Source organism: Anabrus simplex, chromosome 1 (assembly GCF_040414725.1).
Source record: "Anabrus simplex isolate iqAnaSimp1 chromosome 1, ASM4041472v1, whole genome shotgun sequence".
Classification (NCBI taxonomy): domain Eukaryota; kingdom Metazoa; phylum Arthropoda; class Insecta; order Orthoptera; family Tettigoniidae; genus Anabrus; species Anabrus simplex.
In genome coordinates this window covers 440,817,686-440,839,964 of record NC_090265.1, presented here as the reverse complement: position 1 = coordinate 440,839,964, position 22,279 = coordinate 440,817,686, and the positions used below count along the sequence as shown (strand labels likewise).

Below are 22,279 nucleotides of genomic sequence, written 5' to 3'. Positions count from 1 at the left end.
TATGCAGATGACCTAGTGATTGTGGCACGAGGTAAGGTGATGAGTGTTATCCAGGACCTCATGCAAAGCTCACTTAACCTTGTGGAAAACTGGTGTCGGGAAGAACAACTATCAGTCAAACCCGAACAAGATAACTCTGGTCCCTTTTACAAGGAGGAGGAAATTAGAGGGAAAGAGATCACTGAAGCTCTTTGGGCAAGATATATATATATATATATATATGGAAGAACAGGCATTGCACCTAGGTGTAGTGTTAGATAAAAATCTAACCTGGAATCCACATACAGAAAGGAAGATAACCCGGGCCAAGAACTTGCTGTATGCATGTAAAAGAGCCGTCAGGAAGACATAGGGCCTGAAACCATTAATGGTAATGTGGATATATACAATGATCATTAGACCGTTGATGGCCCATGCTGCAATCATCTGGTGGCAGAAAGTAAGCCAAGAAAAAGTCAGTAGTAGATTGGATAGCCTTAAGCCAAGAAAAAGTCAGTAGTAGATTGGAGAGCCTTTAGAGAATGGCATGCCTAGCCATAACTGGGGCTATGAATTGGCACAATCAGTATACTGGAATGCACAAAGACCCAATCTAGGACACTGTAAAATTAACAGAGTAATAACAGAGGAAGTTCTACACATGCCTTCTGATCATATGATACCAAAGTACAACTTTGAAAAAACGGTCGAGACCCAGATAACAAAAAGACTGGGATATCAACAAATGGAATACTGAAAAAGAAGATATAGTGTGGTGGATTGATGGCTCAAAGACTGGGGATGGTACAGGAGGAGGGATCAACGGGGGAAGACCTGTGAGATCAATCCAGATGAGCCTGGGCAAACACACTACACTCTTTCAAGCAGAAGTGATGGCTATCACAACATGCCTTGAGGAAAATCTGTAAATGAACTATAGGAATAAGAACATTTTCATTTTTACAGACAACCAAGCGGCCATTAAGGCACTAGAAGCAGTCCGGATAATATCCAGAATTGTCTGGTATTGACATTCACTTCTCCTGAAGCTCTCAAAGTATAACAATGTCAAAATAATATGGGTACCAGGGCATGCAGGTATAGAAGGAAACGAAAAGGCAGATAAACTGGCCAGGAAAGGGGCAGAAAATAATTTTGTAGGCCCAGAACCTGTATTCGAGATTTCCTATGGACAAGCTCAACACTACATAGGAAAATGGGTACAAAAGAAACAAATGGAGAACTGGAAAAATACTCCACGATGCAGGCTTGCAAAGGAACTGATAAAAGGACCAGACAAGAAGCATACTAAAGAACTGTTGTACTCAGCAGAGAAAATATAAGATGGGTAGTAGGACGGTTGACAGGACACTGCCATCTGAATAAACACCTACATAGAATTGGAGTAATAAGAGACAATATATGTAGGAAATGCAATGAAGCAGAGGAATCAACTGAACACATATTTTTTGAATGTGAGGCGCTGGGTAGAATCAGACTCTCCACTCTAGGACTACCAGGTGAAGAGAGAGAAAAAATCCAGGAAGACCCAATAAGAACAACCTGCACCTTCGTGAAGGGAGCAAGTATATCAAGGTGGGAATGAAGGAAAAACATGGTAGCAAAAGATCTTAGAGGTCGACGCAAATTAGGAACTAATATTTAGAGGCCCCACTAAGAAAAGAAGAAGAAAAAGAAGTTAAAAGCACTTTCTTTCACTTCATAGCCATGACTGCTATAACAGAACACCAATAAAGAACAGCTATACAGTACACTGTTAAGTGTTTACTTTTCAAACGAAGGATGCCACCAGCATACTTACAGTTGAAAGCATGCTCAAATTCCAAGTCCACAGTCCACATGTATTCAAAATTCTGTGACAAAAATAAAGGTAATAAGTTAAAAAAAGAATACAATAAACCTCAGGGGTGCAAGAATAACCCGCACACTGGTTAACCTGCACACAGATAATCGGGAGTTTACTGTAGTAAGGAATACGGATATATATTTACTCTGACTGAATCCTCTGTTGTTTCAAGCCCTTTCAAACAAAATCAGCACTTATGATGAATCATGTGTGGTAAATATTTTTACAGCAAAGCAAACTATGTATAACCTAAGCTTGCTCTCTCTTTCTTTCTCCACCTCTCAAAAGATATACAGTAATATTATTCAGACAATAAGTTGCATATGCTATACATTATAAAAGAAAGTGAACCACTGCTGAACCAAATACATTAGCCAAACTTTGTTTAATAAGCTGTAAATTCAATAATTATTATCCTTACCTTTTTTGTAGTAAAATATTTAAGATTATCTTCAGTGATATGTGGAAGTTGAAGCAAAGGGCTTTTATATTCCCACATAGCTTGCACTATCATAGGACATAGCTTCATGCAGTTTTCTATTGTTTCAATGTTGGGTAACCGTGGAACTGTTGGAATAAGAAACTTTATGTCAATAAATTAAAAAAAATATAACTCAATAGAACTATTTTTGAAGAAATCATCTCATTACACTTACTTCTTCGGGCATAAGCCAGTAATATAAGTTGCGAGACACAGTTCACCATCTCTTGAATAAGGTACGGACATTTCTTAACAATATATTGCCTGTCTTTATCCAGTGTCTCCGGATTTAATGCAATGCGGCTTAGATGTGCATGTAATAATGCACGTGCCTTTATAGAATAGGGGTAACACAGTGGACGTTCACGATTCTTCTCATTGAGATTAGGTATCTGCTTAAATAACTGAAAAAAGAAAAAAAGATATGTTATTATTACATACTTTTCAAGAAAAACATGATACAGTATAAGGAATGAAAAACAATTTTGATTTACATGAAGAAAAAACTAAAAATATTCACAATAACTCTCTCTCTCTCTCCATGCATTTCTATTATCAATTGTTACAATTTTCAGCAGTTGGCCAGCAAACCTCTGAGAATGAACCATCCACCTCCATTATCTTCTAACTGCAGTTAATTCTGTGGTCTCTTCCACTTCTGTTAACTCGACATAACAAAATATCAATTCTAACCTCATCTCCAGTTCCACCTCAATGATTTTTATCCTCCTCAGCATAATTCATTAGTTTTTAATAATAATAATAATAATAATAATAATAATTGCCAAAACTTCTTTATCCTGTCGGACCTTTGGTTGTCAGTAATGGTGTACTTCCTTCCTTCAAATGTTATGAGTTCGAATCGCAGGTGTTTATTCCCTACAATTCTCTTCTCTGCCTTCAATTTGGAGCATTGATATATTTAATTCTTGTAAATAATTTATGATCTCTGTGAACCATATGATCTTTTTTTTTTTTTCAAAAGTAACTAAATAACTCCTTCACTAGTCTGGTTTCTGGCAGTCTGAATATATAGCAACAACAAAAATCTCCTTTTCCGCACTGTATCTATTATTGATTCACTTTCACGATATGCCACTTCATTATGTAATAATCTTCACTGGCGATCAACTTGGTATTTCTGATTGATTATTGTCCTGATGATTCTTCTATCTACTTTCTGCAATTAATCAGTCATTGATTTAGTGTTCAACTTGAAGAGTGTTTCACTAGCATAAGTTGCTTTGGGTTTTACAACTGTATTGTAATGTCAAAATTTAGCATTCATGGACAGAGATTTTTTAAATACCTGTAAGTTGGTTGGGTTCTGCTGTCGAACAATGTTTTTTCTTTTGTGTTCCAGGTTATAATTTCCCCAAGATATTTGAACGTATTCACAAACTTAATTTCTTTGCCACTGTCGAGGTGAATGGCTGGTGTTTCAGTTCTAAAGGTCAGCATCATTTCAGTCTTTTCAAACAAGATTTGCAGTCTGATTTTTTGCAACAATTTTCTCAAATTCTTCAATCTGAAATTTAGCTTCTTCCACACTACTTGCTAGTAATGCAAGATCATCTGTGAATGCTAGGCAACTAAGTTTAATATTTCTGCCTATCTTGATGTATGAATGACATTTCTTTACCCATTCTCACATGAATTTCTCCAGGGCACAGCTAAGCAATAATGACAAGAGTCCATCTCCCAGTCGAAGTCCAGTGTGGATTTCAAATGGATCAGACAATTCACCTCTAAAGTTGACTTTCCAGTTAGTATTCTTAAGAGTGATTCCAATAATACTGATGAGTTTTTAATAATAATAATAATAATAATAATGTTATTTGCTTTACGTCCCACTAACTACTTTTACGGTCTTCAGAGACGCCGAGGTGCCGGAATTTAGTCCCGCAGGAGTTCTTTTACGTGCCAGTAAATCTACCGACACGAGGCTGTCGTATTTGAGCACCTTCAAATACCACCGGACTGAGCTAGGATCGAACCTGCCAAGTTGAGGTTAGAAGGCCAGCGCCTTAACCGTCTGAGCCACTCAGCCCGGCTGATGAGTTTTTAGTGTAAACCAAATTCTTTAAGGACTTTCAGTAGTTTATTTATGAATGGTAACAGTATTATACTTGATAAAGAAAATTAAGTTGTTTCTTTTTCAAGTATAATGTTTTCTTTTCAGGTGGTTTATAAATGTACTACTCAAAATTAGTTTCAGCAGACTAAAGAATCTAACAGTTATATACTGAGTTGAAACTGAAAAGAGATGGCCTCAGACATTATAAAATATAAGGTGTCAACTCGAAAGACCTGCACCAGGTCTCTCCAGAGGTCACACACTAGTATTATTATTTATCCCACTAAATGAAGACTGGTTAACATACAAAACTCTTTTCAACAGATTCATATCTAAGTTTACCTTTATACTTTCAGCACAAATAACCTCCAAATAATGTTCTTATCTGTTTGCACCAGCAATTATTCTCCCAACTTCAGGTCAGGTGATAGGGATTGTTATGAACATGAACCCCATGTGCAAAGACTTACATCCAGAAAGTGCTTCTGCCATTATTTGAAGTGTCATGACTAGGGCCCAGATGTTTATGACCTAAAAATGTTAGAAATATGCAAGCATTTATGACCTAAAAAGTATTAAAATATGACAATAAATATGACGTTAACATTTTTTGGTCACTTTTCGAAATCTCCAAAATCTTGCTGCTGTTCAAATGAATATTATACTGAAAATATCCTTTTAAAATCTATCACATTCAATAATAATAATAATAATAATAATAATAATAATAATAATAATAATAATAATAATAATAATAATAATAAATAATAATAATAATAATAATAAAAAGTAATAATATTAATTTTTATTATTACTCGGTATTTTAAATTTATTTAATGACTCGATCCAAGAGGTAACTCTCGACTCTGTTACGATAAAATAAATGTCACATGCATGGTAGGCAATCAGGAAGAATTACAAGAGTAAATTATCATCATCATCATCATCATCATCATCATCATCATCATCAGTTTTCCACTCCAGTTGCCCGGGTGTGGTTTACAAGCACTCTCCACTTCTGTCTGTGCATGTACCACTCTTCCCTCAAGACGACATCCCAGCTGACTCCTCTTGTTCGTATGTCCTTTTTCACTTGGTCCAGCCATCTCTTCCTAGGTCTTCCTACCGGTCGTTTTCCGTCCACAATTGTGTGTAGCCATTGTTTTGCTGTCCTTCTACTGTCCATTCGTTTGACATGGCCAAACCATTTCAAACGGGCCCTTGTCACTTTTTCATTCAGGGATGGGTACACACCAGCTTCCTCCCTTATTCTTTCATTCCTTACCCTGTCCCTTTTTGTCTTCTGTACCATAGTTCGTAGGAACTTCATTTCTGCGGCTAAAGTAAATTATATACATTTTAAAGTTTTCAAATAGGAACATCTTCTATTTTCACGCAACATTGACTTGTAAGGGGAAAAAGATCGCTCAACATCGCAGGATGTTATTGGGCCATGTTTGAAATACATCAAATCATTAGAGTTGTCCGACTCGTTGGCTGAACGGTCAGCGTACTGGCCTTCGGTTCAGTGGGTCCCGGGTTCGATTCCCGGCTGGGTCGGGGATTTTAACCTTAATTGGTTAATTCCAATGGCACGGGGACTGGGTGTATGTGTTGTCTTCATCACCATTTCATCCTCATCACGATGCGAAGGTCGCCTACGGGCGTCAAATAGAAAGACCTGCACCTGGTGAGCCGAACCCGTTCTGGGATATCTCGGCACTAAAAGCCATACGACATTTCATTTCATTTCATTAGAGTTCAACTGAGGCTCGCCCTTCTGTCGCTTTATACGCATCTGTCTTTTTCCGTACAGCTTACCCTCCTAATTCACAATGATATATGTTTCTAAGAAGGACTATTAGGAGATGTGAAATATATGTCTTTGAGACAAGTGAAAGCAGATATGCAAAAATGGAATAAAAATATAAAAATATGACAAAAACACAAAATTCACAGGCAAATATGACCATAATATGAAAAATTACCAGAAAATGACAAAACGTTATAAGAGCCAAAATATGACTTTATATGGTCTGTGAAAATTTCACAATTTTAGTCACAAGAAGATGTACAATATTAGAAGGATCCACCTTTCAATACTTTGTTGTAAGTTGAACTAAGAAGAAGTCACAAGTTTTTAACTTTAAATAATTTTAGTCACTGTAGATGAAATCATACTTAAGTTGTATTTTTCATGGAAGTAATATAAAGAAATAAAATATGACATGTCATAAACATCCGGGCCCTAGTCACGGCATTGGCGGCAGTGGATAGTGATAGGTGTGCTTCATCTCTCCAAAAACTATGTCTAGACTCAGAAGATACAATGCTTTAAGAGTAGAAAAGCAGTGAAAAATGGCGTAAAGTGCATTGTGTGTGATAAACGGTTTCATTTTAAGTGTGAAAAAGTAGATAAGAGCAAAAAAAAGAAATATGATATGTGAAACTTGTGTCAAGAATTGAGTCGTAGATGGTGGCATGAAAATTAGGCCTCTATGATGGCAGATGACACTTCAGTGAATACTGCGAATAGTGACAATATTTTATCAATGATATCATTGCTACAACAAGATATGCAGTCGCTAACATACCTGGCAACTTTTAGAAATCAAAAATAGGAAGATTTTTTAATTTTTGGATTTCATCACATATACTGCACCACGGTCTAGGTGAAAAAAGGACAGGATAAAAGGCATACATATGTACCATTACAATGCAAATTGACCGTTAAATTTAAAATCTTAAACTAAGAAAACACAAAAATGGTTACAAGAAAATGTACCTAATCATTCTCATTTTGGAACACTTACATATGAATAATACCTGTAGTTTCCTTTATCAGACTGTAAAATGAATGGAAATGTATAGGTATTTCTGAACACTTGGAGATAATGTTTGTTATATTTTTTCGCCATAGTGGTAACGAATACCAGAAACTGTCACTGACACAACCCCCTTAAATTCATTCCTCATTAAAATTAAGCACTTAAATATGCAAAACTACCACACACAAAACAATTCAATATGCACCATACATTATTACATTATTAACATATGACTCTGACGGGGGGTGGGGAGGCAGCATAGAAATGCAAGAAAAACACATGGCCTACAACTCTGACGAAACTATGCACAGAAATGATTAGTATGTTTACATGGGGAATGAGATTGATCTGAGTACACTAACCGTATTGAATGCGATCCCCGTTTACATCTAGTATTTGAGTATCGTACTGAATCCGCCAGGCAACATCAACGTATACGAACAACGCAGAATTGTAGTAAAATCGATATCACCTACATTCTTTGACTGATATAACTAATCGCGACGTGATCGATTGTAATGATGTAGATGTTGATTCCCATAGGGAACCTAAAATATTTGTCCTGAATGAGTAAATTTATAATACCAATATAATGGCCAGGCAGGCATCAATTTTTTGGAAAAGAGACATAGCTCTCATAGTGCATTGGCACTGCTGGTGGCTTCAAGTAGCCTATGCAGTGGCCTCAACGGTATGCACTAGCCTTGCGTCTTGGGTGGTGTGCTAAGTCCCAACTGACGAGCCTAACTTAGCACACGAGGGCGAAACGCAGGCAACCAAGAATGAGTTAGCTGGAAAATTTGTAATGTCCAATAATGGACCATTATATTGGTATTATAAATTTACTCATTCAGGACAAATATTTTAGGTTCCCTATGGGAATCAACATCTACATCATTTGATGGCCAGGCAGGCATCAATTTAAAAAGAGACATAGCTCTCATAGTGCATTGGCACTGCTGGTGGCTTCAAGTAGCCTATGCAGTGGCCTCCACGGTATGTACTAGCCTTGCGTCTTGGGTGGTGTGCTAAGTCCCAACTGACGAGCCTAACTTAGCACACGAGGGCGAAACGCAGGCAACCAAGAATGAGTTAGCTGGAAAATTTGTAATGTCCAATAATGGACCATTATATTGGTATTATAAATTTACTCATTCAGGACAAATATTTTAGGTTCCCTATGGGAATCAACATCTACATCATTTGATGGCCAGGCAGGCATCAATTTAAAAAGAGACATAGCTCTCATAGTGCATTGGCACTGCTGGTGGCTTCAAGTAGCCTATGCAGTGGCCTCCACGGTATGTACTAGCCTTGCGTCTTGGGTGGTGTGCTAAGTCCCAACTGACGAGCCTAACTTAGCACACGAGGGCGAAACGCAGGCAACCAAGAATGAGTTAGCTGGAAAATTTGTAATGTCCAATAACGGACCATTATATTGGTATTATCGATTGTAATGTTTATAGTTTCATACGTACTAAAGTTGTGAAGTATAAAATTCAGGTTAAATATTACAAATGGATGTTATATATACAGTAGAGTCTTGATTATCCGACTTAAACGGGACCTGGAGTACGTCGGATCACCGAAAATGTCGGATAATACAGAATAACTTTGAAAATGAACTAAAACAAACAGGAAGGCTATACTGTATTACGGGACTCTATTTATTGCCTTATTAATTCAATTGTACAGTAGATGCAGTACTCTTTCCTTACTTTGCTTGTAGCCAGGTGCAGACATCTTGGCTTGAGCTGCAAGAGTTTTGATGTCAGCATCTTGAAATTCAGCCCAGTCTCATCACAATTAAAAATCTGATCACCGGTTAATCCTTCAGCAAGAATTATTTCTTGAAATTGTCTTTTAAATTTCACAACCTCATCGGATTCAGCTGACAGTTTTTCTCCACAGATATTAAGCTGCCCAATGCCGTGCCGTTTTTCCACCGATCAAGCCACCCAGCACTGGCAGTAAAATTCTTGCAGAATGGGGCCAGATATTGACAAGCCCTTTTCCTGGTTTTTATTGAACCAAACAAATAGTGCTTCACTTACTTTTTCGTACTCACATTTTTCATTGTTTTCTTCTTATTTTCAGTGCATCACTTGTTGCTCTGGTAGAGCACCACTTTTCAATTTATTCACTCGTATGTTTCCAGTCTCCCATTGTAACACATCCAACACCATAATCTGAAGGGTTTTTTTTTTAGAGTTTCCCCTTTGTCCAGTCTTTTTAACCCACTCTACTTGTCTTCCACAGAAACAATCACTTTCTTACGTTTACTCCCCATACTCACAGAGGATATGAAAACTATAACATCCGCACCCAACCAATACTACATTGAACAATCCTACTACATGACTGCCAGTGCTTGTCCCACAGTCGCCTCCACACCCCGTGACCCAGAATTGCATCCACCTAAAGTTCAAATTAAGCCTACCAGTGTCGGATAACACGGAGTGTCGGATAAGCGAAGGTCGGTTGAGCGAGACTCTACTGTATATATATATTTTTTAAAAGACTTCTGTGGCTTTCAGTAATTGCATATTCAGAATTGTGCTTACCTACATTCAACTTTGAAAACTAAAACACATACAAAGAAATGCTGTTGGGTTAAAGAGAGAAGTCATAAGTGGTGGAAACGTGATGTGAAATACAACTTCACAGAACAGGAATGGCTAGAAAATTTTAGGATGAGTTATGGAACATTTCAGTATATATTTCAACGTTTTCAACCATTCCTTAAATCCAGTGAATTTTGTGTAAGACAAGCCATTTCTGTTGAAAAGAAAGTTGCCATTGCCTTACACAAACTAGCATCATGTGCAGAATATCACACGGTTGCAAACCAGTTTGGGACACATAAGTCAGTTGTACACAAATGCGTGTATGATGTATGTGATGCATTATACTTAGAATTTAAAAACGCCAAATGCAGTAGAAGCCCAGGAGATAACTTTCAGTTTTGAAAGTATGTGTGGTATTCCAAATGTAATTGGTGCAATACATGGAACGTATATTCCAATTTTACCCCCAACAGAAGGTTATTGTGATTCTGTTAATCGCAAAGGCTGGCTGCCTGATAATATGATGGCAGTTGATCATTTATACAGGTAAATATATTTACTGGCTTATTATATTTGTTATTTCGACAGAACAAACATGGAGCAGTGCGCAATTGTTTTCAATACAATCTCAGTACGATCAGTGTTTACATGGAATTCAATTTGAACTGAGTACGATACGATTCCAGATTTTACTGTATCGAACTTGAGACTCAATCCGAACTGAGTCCCTGTTTTCATGGTGTTTTCAATACGGGAAGTGTACTCAGATCGATCTGAATCCTGCACGTAATCCTGCGTGCGAACAACACAATAACAAACTCATTCTTTCGCCCCGATTTACTGAGTCGCTAAGGCTGTAACGTAATAGTACATGACATACAGCTACCAAATGTGAAGTCACCATAGGGGTAATGCTAATGTAAACAAAGATTAGTTGTCAGTAAAATGCCAGTAAAAGTATATAGGTGTTCAGTGGAATGAAAATAAGAGGGCCCAATGGTAGAGAAAGAGGACCATCAGGACCGATGAATGTACGGGAAAAATAAGATAACAGAATTTCAAATAATTTTTTTTCTTTTCGAACAAGCAGAAAGATATAATATGTGCACTATCAAGAACAATTTAGAAAGATTTTTGAATACAAATAAATATAAATGAATATTTGGCAAGATTTTTGGAGTACAAATAGAAACACAGCTGATATACTAACAGGGGTACCAACTTGAACAAAAGTTAATATATTTAAAGCTTACAGGTAAGCTTTGCAAATATAATAATTAAAGCTAACAGCAATGGTAATAGTAAAAAGCTGCTTAAGAAATACAATGATGGGTAAGTGTGTGATACAAAAACCCTTACAAGCAACCAAAGTACATGTTTAGAAGAAATTGGTTATAAGAAATTACGTTAATATAAGTGTGTGTAAAGACAGCGAGACGTAAAGAAAAAAAAACTTCTTCCAAGGGATCATAGAACGTACTTAAACTTAGTGATCGTAACAAGTTCCATAATAGCACATGTGTGTGTTAAAATGTGAAACCTTAAGACAAAACTGTTCCAAGGGATCATAGTACATGCTTATAATTTGTAGTGATTGTGACAAGCTCCATAATAATACGAGTGTATGTAAACATATGAAACATGAAGGGAAATCTTATACAAGACACAAAGCTAGTACAACTTATGGTATAAAGCGTCAGGATGGGAGAAATGGGCTACCAAAAGAACATAGCGCGAAATGTATGTCAGCCGAATAAAGGTTATGGTAGACGGCCATTCAGTTCCGTGATTGCAATTTGACGCCGATAATGTCGATTTTGGCAAAAGTTCTCGACTGTCTACAACATGCAGACCACTCCCCCAACTCCCGCCAAGGTGCCGGTAGAAAAGGAAACTTGACTTAAAATTTAAATAGAAGGCCTCCATATCTCCCACCTCAAGGTACAGCAGCGAAGTGATGGGTGGAGAAAGTTCTTATGCCTCGAAGAGGTCCTATGCTCAATCCAGTCTCGATCCACCTCCCGAAATAGGCATAGTGGTGAAAATATATAGGCGGAGAGATAATTCTATACGGAGCTTGATAGCTGTAGTCGCTTAAGTGCGGTCAGTATCCAGTATTCGGGAGATAGTGGGTTTGAACCCAACTATCGGCAGCCCTGAAGATGGTTTTCCATGGTTTCCCATTTTCACACCAGGAAATGCTGGGGCTGTACTTTAATTAAGGCCACAGCTGCTTCCTTCCCAGTCCTAGCCCTTTTCTGTCCCATCGTCGCCATAAGACCTATCTGTGTCGGTGCGACGTAAAGCCAATAGCAAGAAGGAAGATAATTCTAGAAAGTGTAAGCATGACAAACAGCTGAGCCAATGATCTATGATGACAGCGAAGGAAACAGATGAGCATCCAATATGGCGGCCAGTCAAATTTCAGCGGGAGGGAGTGGAGGATTAAACGTCAAAACATGTAAAGATGAAAAGGTAACTTCAACAAAACTGTAAAGCCTGTACATAAAGCACACAAAGTAGGATGGCACAATATCCCCACACGTGCGAAAAAAGTTCAGAAGAACTTTGTTTTGTAGCAGCAATGATGTGATCAGGAGTCTTCAATGGTTTAAGTCCAGCGTAGGCAGATAATGTAGATAGAATCTTGAAGAGTAGGCGAAGAGATGCTCGAATTGCAAAATGTGGTGCTGAATCAGTGGTGGCGCCAACCAGGAAACAGCAGCATGTGAAAGTCCGTGGAAAGATAGAAAAGTAGGATGCACACGTGCTGGAAGAAGAAAATTAACGAAGCAGACAGAATCGCAGGGATGTTCCTGGAGGAATGAGTAAAAGAAAAAAGGTAGGTGTAGGGATAATGGAGCGTTCCAAAAAAAAGTGGGGCGATAACAAGGAAGGGTACATAGTTAACACTTACAATATTTTGATATTAATATATTCCCAAGGATATGTAGAAATTAAAAAATACACGAGTGAATGAATGAGCGAGTGAGGCAGAATCGAGAAGATAGGAAAAAAGGGTGAGCACAGTGAGAAATGTGGCTAGAGATGAAAATGAAAATCCATAGCCTGTTTCCAGTCATTCGACTGGGTCAGAAATGGAATGAAGTCCCCATCTAACGGTGAGGATAGGAACTGTGCCAGCTGCCGAAGTCTGTCGCACTCCTCTGGGGCAATGATTAATGAATGACAGATGAAATGAAATGATATTGGAGAGTGTTGCTGGAATGAATTATGACAGGGAAAACCGGAGTACCCGGAGAAGAACCTGGCTTGAGATACAGAGACATAGATATGTTAAGATGCATATAATTTAAGTTGAGAGAGGTGAGCTCTCTCTACATCAACAGGAGAGGACACCAATTGTAAAACGGCATTGGCCGGAGTCGGGAGAGCGATCACACAGTATGGCCCAGTCCAAGAAAGGGCTTTCTATTTGCTTTATGTCGCACCGACACAGATAGGTCTTATGGAGACGATGGGATAGGGAAGGCCTAAGAGTGGGAAGGAAGCGGCCGTGGCCTTAATTAAGGTACAACCCCAGCATTTTCCTGGTGTGAAAATTGATACCACATGGAAAACCATCTTCAGGGCTGCCGACAATGGGATTCGAACCTACTATCTCCCAGATGCAAGCCCACAGCTGCGCGACTAACTGCACGGCCAACTCGCCCTGTAAGGGAAAGCTTACAAGTGACTATTTTAATTTTGACCGTATTGAAATTCAATATATATATATAAATGTTTATCAATTAATTTATTGAAAAGCACCTATTCAATACTTTAAAAAGTATTTTTGGAAGTACTGAATAGGAAGATTGATCAGACAGGAGGGAGGAAAACCACCTATTCAATACTTTTAAAAGTACTGAATAGGTGGTTTTCAATAAATTAATTGATAAACATTTTTAATAAAGGGAAAGCTAAGCGGAAAGGTTGTTCGGAGGAGAGCTCTGAGAGTGACCTTGTAACAAGACTAAATCACCGACATTAAATTTAGACTGAACGCGATGACGATTATAGTAAATCTGGTGAATTTACTGCGCAGCATACAAATTCCGAAGGGCAGTCTCCCATAAAGTTTTAGAGAAATGGGAAGGTTGATCAGTCAGGAGGGAGGAAAGGTTCCAATGCAAAGATAATGGAGAATTCAACTCCCAAACTAAAAATAATAGAGAAGGGGAATAACATGTAGATTCATTAAGGGAAAAATTAAATGCTAGTGTAAAAGATGGTAATAAAGTATCCCATACTTTATGATTATCATAATGAAAAATGGAAAGGGCTATTTTTAAGTTATGGCGATAACGTTCAACCATATTTGCTTGAGGATGGTAGGGAGTGGTAGTTACCTTTTTTTTTTCAAAATGGCGCCCGGTAATGACGATGTAGTTTTATTCTCCGAGTAAATTAACTGTAAAATGTGACAAAAAGTGCAGAAAATGTCGAAGATTAGTGAAAAATGGAATGTTGTGTGATTCATGTGATCGATGGTGGCATTACAAGTGCGGAAATTGCCCTAGAGACGTAAAAACTAATGAAAATGTTGACTGGATTTGTGAGCAGTCTGTTCAGAATATTGTAGTTGACGACGGCGTTGACGATGAAGCACCGAAAACAATCGATGAAGAATACAAAAGTGCATTAGAAATTATAAACATTCTACAAAAGGACAATGAGGCTATTAAGTTGAAAAGCAAGAATTAAAAGAAAGACTGCGATCGCTAGAACTTGGGACTGACCATTCTTCGAGCACGTGGTGTCAAGTAGTTCGTGGATGGCCGGCTAAGAAGAAATCTACAACTGAATTTCTGGAAATAAACATCAGAAATAGGTTTTCTGCGCTAAATAATTTAATTCTGGAAGAAAGTGATCGCGCGCGTGAAACCAAATCATCGCGATCCGCTGCTGTTGCCGTGCCGAGGTTAAAATTTAGGCCTAGATTTCAGATTCAAGACCCAGTTAGGCCTAAATCAGCAAAGGTAGCTGTGTTTGGTGATAGCCAAGGAAGGGGAATTGCGGGAGTGATTAACGACGAGAATATAGCAGCAACCGGAGAAATATATCCAGGAGCTTCTATCAGCAGTGTCCTGGAAAACGTAGAAGAAGCAAGTAGGAACTTCGGGAGCGGCGATGCAGTGCTTATCATCAGTGGGATGAACGGCGTAGCTCACGACGACGTCAAGAATATAGATCACAACTTAAACATACAGAACGTGCCCCACAGGTATGATTTGAGTAGAGACTCGTGTGTAAACAATGAAGTGGACAAGGTCAATACAGATATTGTTAAAATATGTAAACATTTTCGGAATACTCAGGTTATTGAATGCAGCAGTTTTGAGAGATACTGTTATAAAAAACATGGCCTCCATCTAAACAATTCAGGTAAATGAAAGATAGCAAATATTGTTCTAGATTTTATTCATCTTAAGATATGTACTGTAAAACAGGCAACTCCCTTGAGTTATAATACTGACCAGGAAAACTAGTAGAAAGAGCCAGCTGTACTTCAAGCTGGCTCAGTCAACTAGAAAATGAAACTCAGGAAAGTAAGGAATTTCAAGTTACCCAATTGCAACAGTCAAGTTTTAGGGAGGAAGGGGGTCTGAGATTGCTCTTGGTAAACTGTCAAAGTGTAGTAAATGAACAATTAAAATTCAGTACATGAATGGAATCATATGAGACCGATGTGGTGATAGGAGTGGAATCGTGGTTGAGAGAAGGGGTGGGTAATAGAGAAGTATTTCCAGAAGGGTATACAGTCTATCGTAGAGACCGAGGAGATAACAAGGGAGGGGGAAGGGGTGTTTATTCTGGTGAAGAAAACTTATTGTTCACATGAATGGTTTACCGATGAAAGGGATGAAATATTAGGGATAAAATTAGTTTGTGATAATATGAAGGAGGTGGGAATTATAGGAACATACAGGCCTGGAAGAGAGGAAAGAGACATGGAAATATTTCAGAAAATAATAGATTAAACTCATAAAAACAATAATAATGATATGGTAATAATTGGGGGAGATCTAAATTTGCCTGAAGTTGAATGGAATGGAGCTGCAAGTGAAGCCCATGAACAGAAACTGGCAAATAAGTTAATTTGGGAGGAAGGATTTACACAAGTAGTACAAGAACCGACTCGTCTCAATAACTTACTAGATGTATTCTTGGTTAAACCATGGGAAATTGTTGATAAAACTGAGGTAATTGAAGGAATAGGAGACCATAAGGCTGTAATAATCGATGTAGGACTCGTACCAAAAAGGCTTAATAAGAGGGTTACACAACACAAGAAATTGTACAGAAAAACTGAAGTTGATGAATTTGGGACTTACCTTAAATCACAATTCAGTTGTTGGATAAGTGAAGGGAGTAATGTGGATACACTTTGGGCTAAATTTAAAGGAATCATTTGGGAAGGAGAGAAGAGATTCGTACCTGTTAAGAAGGGTAAAATGACCTCAGACCCTGTTTATTATACAAGGGAAATAAGAAAATTAAAAAGAACATGTAGAATAGTAAACAAGAAAATTAGAGAGGGTAGGGAGAGTAGAGAAACTAGAAAACAGCTAATGAGGGAACTGAATAGAGTGAAAAAGGAAGCAAAAGAGAATTATATGAATGGCATACTTCAAGAGGGTAATGACCACAAAGGGAAATGGAAAAAGCTGTATATCAGGAATCAAAAAGGAAAAGAAATCCAAATTCCTACAATGGTGGGAGAAGGGGGTGAACACTATTTAACAGATACTGAAAAAGCAAACCTATTTAGTAGGGAATTCAGAGATTCAGTAGATGATTGTCAGGAGTTGGAAACCGAAACAGAAGATAGAGAGGGAGAGAGACAGAGGGAAACAAGAAGCTTCTCATTCACAAATGAATATTTTCAGAGAAATTAAACTGCTTCAGCAAGGAAAAGCAGCAGGAAGTGATCAAATTACAGGGGAGGTATTAAAGACAATGGGGTGGTACACAGTGCCGTATTTAAAATTTCTCTTTGACTATGTCATAAACAATAATGTAATACCAAAGGAATGGAAGGAATCTATAATAATACCAATTTATAAAGGAAAGGGTGATAAAAGGAAACCAGAGAACTACAGACCAATCAGCCTGACCAGTATAGTTTGTAAAATACTGGCAAGTTTAATATCAAAGTACATCAGAGGGATATGTGATGATAAAAATTGGTTCATGAGGAGCCAGTATGGATTTAGAAAGAAATTTTCTTGTGAGGCACAACTGGTGGGATTTCAGCAGGACATATCAGATCAATTGGATTCAAGAGGTCAGTTAGATTGCATAGCCATAGATCTTTCCAAAGCCTTTGATAGAGTGGAACATGGAATATTATTAAAGTAATTGGAGGGAATAGGATTGGACGTAAGGGTTACACGTTGGATAAAAACATTTCTAAATTCAGGGGTTCAGAAAGTCAAAGTAGGAAATGATGTATCGCAGGAAGAGAAAGTTTGGAAGGGAATTGCACAGGGTAGTATAATCGGTCCGTTACTTTTCTTAATATATGCAAATGATTTAGGGAACAATATAACATCAAAATTAAGATTGTATGCAGATGACATAATTATTTATAGGAAAATAAACAACATTGAGGATTGTTCAGAATTACGAAGGGACCTTGAAAGTATCCAACAATGGGTTGAAGAAAATAATATGAAGGTTAATGGAGGCAAATCAACTGTTACAACTTTTACAAACAGGAGCTTTAAAACTGAATTTGAATATACTTTGGAAGAGGTAATTATCCCAAAAGATGGCAAGTGCAAATACTTGGTGTGAGATTTGAATGTAATTTGCAATGGAAGGGTCATGTTGATGACATTGTTGGGAAAGCATGCAGATCGTTACATGTCATAATGAGGCTACTTAAAAGATGCAACAAAGAGTTAAAAGAAAAAAGTTACTTGAGTATGGTTCGTCCAATATTGGAATATGCAAACAGTGTTTGGGATCCTCACCAAGAATACCTAATAAAAGAAATAGATAGTGTGCAGAGGAAAGCAGCAAGATTTGTAACAGGGGATTTCAGGAGAAAGAGTAGTGTATCAGAAATGTTAAAGGAACTTGGGTGGGAAACTTTAAGTGAGAGAAGGGAGAAAACTAGACTTATAGGATTATATAGAGCCTATACAGGAGAAGAAGCATGGGGAGATATCCGTGAGAGGCTTCAGTTGGAAAATAATTATATCGGCAGGACTGACCACAAATATAAAATTAGAAGGAATTTTAGCAGAAGCGATTGGGGTAAATTTTCATTCATTGTGAAGGGAGTGAAGGAGTGAAACAGTTTACCAGGGGTAGTGTTTGATCCTTTTCCAAAATCTGTACAGATATTCAAGAAGAGAATAAACAGCAATAGAGAAAATAAATGAAGTGTTAGAGGGCATTCGACCAGTGCAGGTTAATATAATTAAAAATGTGTGTGAATAAATTAATTCCATCCCCTGGTCTAAGGAGTTTGGACAGCCAAAGTAGGGGACTGCCTGTAGGGGTGAAGTACTGTGGGGACTTCGAGGGCCCTGGGACCTCTACGGTAGCTGTGAAGGCCCTTCAGGAACTCTGAAAAGTGGTGGCAAAAGGGGCTCTGGTTAAGAAGCAGCAGGTCATTATGCTACTTAGGTTCCAGAATGGGTTAAAAAAAAAAGTAAATAAATGCAATGTAAAGTTTAATCTTATACCAGTTGTATAGTATCATTTGAAGTAATTCCACATACTGTATATCAGTTGACTATATTTGTAAGTAGTACAGGAGATATTATAAGTAGAATTTTGTAAACAATATACATTTATTAAGGATGAGCTGTGTGTTTAATAGAAAAAATTGTTAGCGTAAATTGTATAATATTGTATTATAGGAAAATTTTCTTCTCTTGTTAATTTAATATTCAGTGCTTGACAATAATGTATTTTAGTGTACCATTTGCCACCGAGGTAGACACCTCATTTGCAAATAAAGAGAATTTGATTGATTTGATCATAAAATAGTGCAATGTGAAAATACTGTTATCGGAGACCAAATTCTTTCGAATTCCAACAATAGGAAACACATGTGTGGTGAGGACATTAACCAAAATTATTGAGGAAATATTACGTAGGGGGCGAAGTATGAAAAATTTAGAGAATCCATCCAAAATGGTGAAGATGTACGAATTGCCGTGGGATGATTTGGTGATAGGACCGACAATATCAATATTAAAGGTCTTTGCGGGGTAAAAAGCTGGAGAGGCAGCATGTGTCCCTAATGGTAAACAATTACAGGGTTTAGCTTCTTGGCACAGATGACACTGACGAACGAAATCATAGATGGTTTTCCGCACGTAAGGCCAAAAAAATAACGATGATATATGTGAATTTTTCGTCATGCCAAAATGTCCACATACTGGGGATGAATGGTAATAATGTAAGATCATGGCATGTAGGGATTTGGGTAAGATGACTTTAGGGATAGATCTAGAAGTTGGTTTAAAGACAATTAAACCTTTAAGAATTCGAAAAGGACCTTTGTATTGAGGGTCAGAAATAGAGTTACTTAATTGTTGACAATAAGGATCAGTGGCTTGATAAGAAAGACAAGACTGAAATGAAGTAGGAAATTGAATCAAAGATGACATGGTATTAACTCAAAATGTACACTAAGCGTCTAAAAGTTAAGCATAATCGCTAAACGAGGCCATACCGCCTGATAGGAATGTCAGACGGATTGCTGAACAAACGGAAGCTGACAAACACACCATATGTCACACAACTTGTAAAAAAAAATCACGGGGACGTGGCATGCTCTCTATCAAATGGTCCAAGAGTTCTTGTGGCAGTCGATTCCATTCCTCCGAAAGGGCGATGCAAAGGTCTGGGAGGGTCCTTGGTGGAGGTTGACGGGATGCAATTCACCTCCCCAAAGCATCCCAGGCATGTTCTATAGGATTCAGATCCGCAGACCTCGCTGGCCAGACCATGCGATGAATGTCTTTCCCAGCCAGAAATTCATCCACCAGAGCAGCGCGGTGCGGTTGGGCATTATTGTCCATTAAGAGGAAGTCTGGACCAACCGCACCTCTGAAGAGTCGAACATGCAGTCTTAGTACCTCATCCCTGTATCTCCGAGTGTTAACAGTGTTCCTCGGACCACCCATGAAGATGTGCTGGTCCGTACAGCCATTCAACATGATGCTGCCTCACACCATGATGCCACCACCACCATACTGGTTACGTTCCACGATGTTTCTGTGGTTGTATCGGCTACCCAGTTCTCTCCAGATTAATGTGCGACGGGAATCGTTCTGCAAACTGAAGCAGAATTCATCTGTGAAGAACACATGCCTCCATTCATTCGTGGTTCAGTTTCGATGTTGACGGCTCCACAATAAACGGGCCCGTCTCTGTGCTGGACTGAGCAGGACGCACACCGCTGGACATCGGGCACAGTCCTGCTGTTCTGAGCCTCCGGTACACCGTTTGCCTAGAAACGGTACCCCTGAGATGGCTGCAAGCTCCACCAACAATTGTCTTGCAGGTGCACTCCGATTTCGTCGGGCGGTTAAGGCCAGATATCGGTCCAGCTGCGGGGTGGATACCCTTGGTCGACCTGGTACTGGCCTACAACTAACATCTCCTGTGTCTCGAAATCGTCTCAATGCCTGGAAATGACACTTTGTGGCACATTCAAAGATATGGCGACTTAGATCTGTGGTTGGCCTGCTTCCAGGCAGCCGAGTATTCTACCCCGCAAAACAGGCTCCAAATAACATCGTTGTGCCATTATGTTGTCACGTTCACCACAAGGCTACACTCCACACACTATAACAGGGCAAACATGACTGAGGGAATATGGGGCGCAGGCATTGGCTGTGTTTGCCTTGCGGTTATGCCGCTAGTCAAAGCAGGGAACACACCTTTCTATACAGAGCGAACACATAAGATTGGTAGGTGCACATGTCGTGCAATTTGCGGTCTATTTCCTGTTGCCCTGCTTACTCTTAACTTATACTTAACTTTTGGACACTAGTGTAGAAAGACTGGAATCAGAAACAAGAAAATCAGTATGAAGATCATGAGAGTGCAAATCCAGGGGAGAGTCAAAAAGGCGAGAAAGAACATCGACGAGATTACCATTACCAGGAACGAATTGTAATGAAAATTTAAATCTGGAAAGGCGCAGTAGAAAGCGACCGGTATATCCAATTTTGGGGGCATGATTTAACAACGACGTAAGATATTGATTATCAGTCTTGACTACGAACGACATGTTCTAGATCCAAAGTCAAAGCTAGGGCTTCACGCTCATAAATGGAATATTGTTGCTCAGTAGGAGAGAGAAGATGACTGAAAAAGGCGATGGGTAAAATATTACCATGTTTAACTTGATGGAGGGCACCTCCAAAGGCGATGTTGGAAGTGTCAGTATGAACTTCAAAGGGTAGTATAAAGTCTGGAAATTGTAAAATAGGAGCTTGTACAAGGAGTGATTTTAAGTGATCAAAAGCAGATTGCTGTGGTTCTGAGTAGCAAAATTTTGTCCCTTTACGCTTCAAATAATTGAGCAGTTCAGTGATTTAAGAATAAGAGGGGATAAACTTATTATAAAATGCAGTCATGCCAAGAAAGGCACACAGCTGTCTAATATTTCTAGGGGGAGGAATATGATTAATAGCTGCGACACGCTCGGGGGGGGGGGGGGGGGGGTCAACAGAGATACCTTGGCTGGACAAGGTGTGTCCGAGAAATTTCATGGAAGGATGTGCCAGAAATATTTTAGATGGATTGACAGTAAAATTAGCTGCTCTTAATCATGACAATACTTCAGTCAAGTGTTGTATATGGATAGAAAAATCAGGGCTAAATATATGCAGATCATCAATATATGGGTAAATGAATTTATATTTAATACCCGAAAATAATGAATCTACTAATCTTTGCATAATTTGAGAACCTAAATTTAAACAGAAGGGGAGTTTAGTGAATTCAAGCAACCCGTTAGGAGTTGTAAAGGTGGTGCATCTGCGACTAGCAAGATCAAGGGGAATTTGATGAAAAGCAGAATTTAGGTCAAAAATTAAGAGACATTTAGAATTAGAAAAATATTGAAAGGCCATATGAAAGTTTGGGATAGGATTAGCATCATATACTACCTTATTGTTGAGTTTTCTGTAATCTACAACCAAGAGTGAAGAACCATCAGCTTTATCCACTAAAAATGCAGGGGAGGCATAATTAGAAGAAGACGGAACGATGGTACCTTCAGCTAACATTTGTTGGAGTATGTGGTTAAGTCGTGTCATACACGGGGGATGTACCGTATTTACTCGTGTATTAGACCCCCTCGCCTATTAGACCCCCCCCCCCCCCCCCGGCTTTTTGAGACCAAGAGAATGGAAAAAAATAAATCTCGCATATTAGACCCCGTTACGAAATTAAGCTGAGACCAATAAACGATTCCACTTCGTAGCGGGTACTACAAGC

General features: G+C 38.5%; 1 protein-coding gene across 1 annotated transcript in view; it reads right to left on the bottom strand.

Moving 5' to 3' along the window:
- Window positions 1-22,279, bottom strand: part of Sec63 (translocation protein Sec63) — a 388,322-nt gene that overhangs the window by 156,795 nt on the left and 209,248 nt on the right. The window contains exons 8-9 of the mRNA XM_067135181.2: window positions 2,503-2,731; window positions 2,268-2,413 (exon numbers count right to left, since the gene is read on the bottom strand). Of these exons, the coding sequence (XP_066991282.1) occupies window positions 2,268-2,413; window positions 2,503-2,731 (375 nt within the window). The remainder of the gene's footprint in view (window positions 1-2,267; window positions 2,414-2,502; window positions 2,732-22,279) is intronic.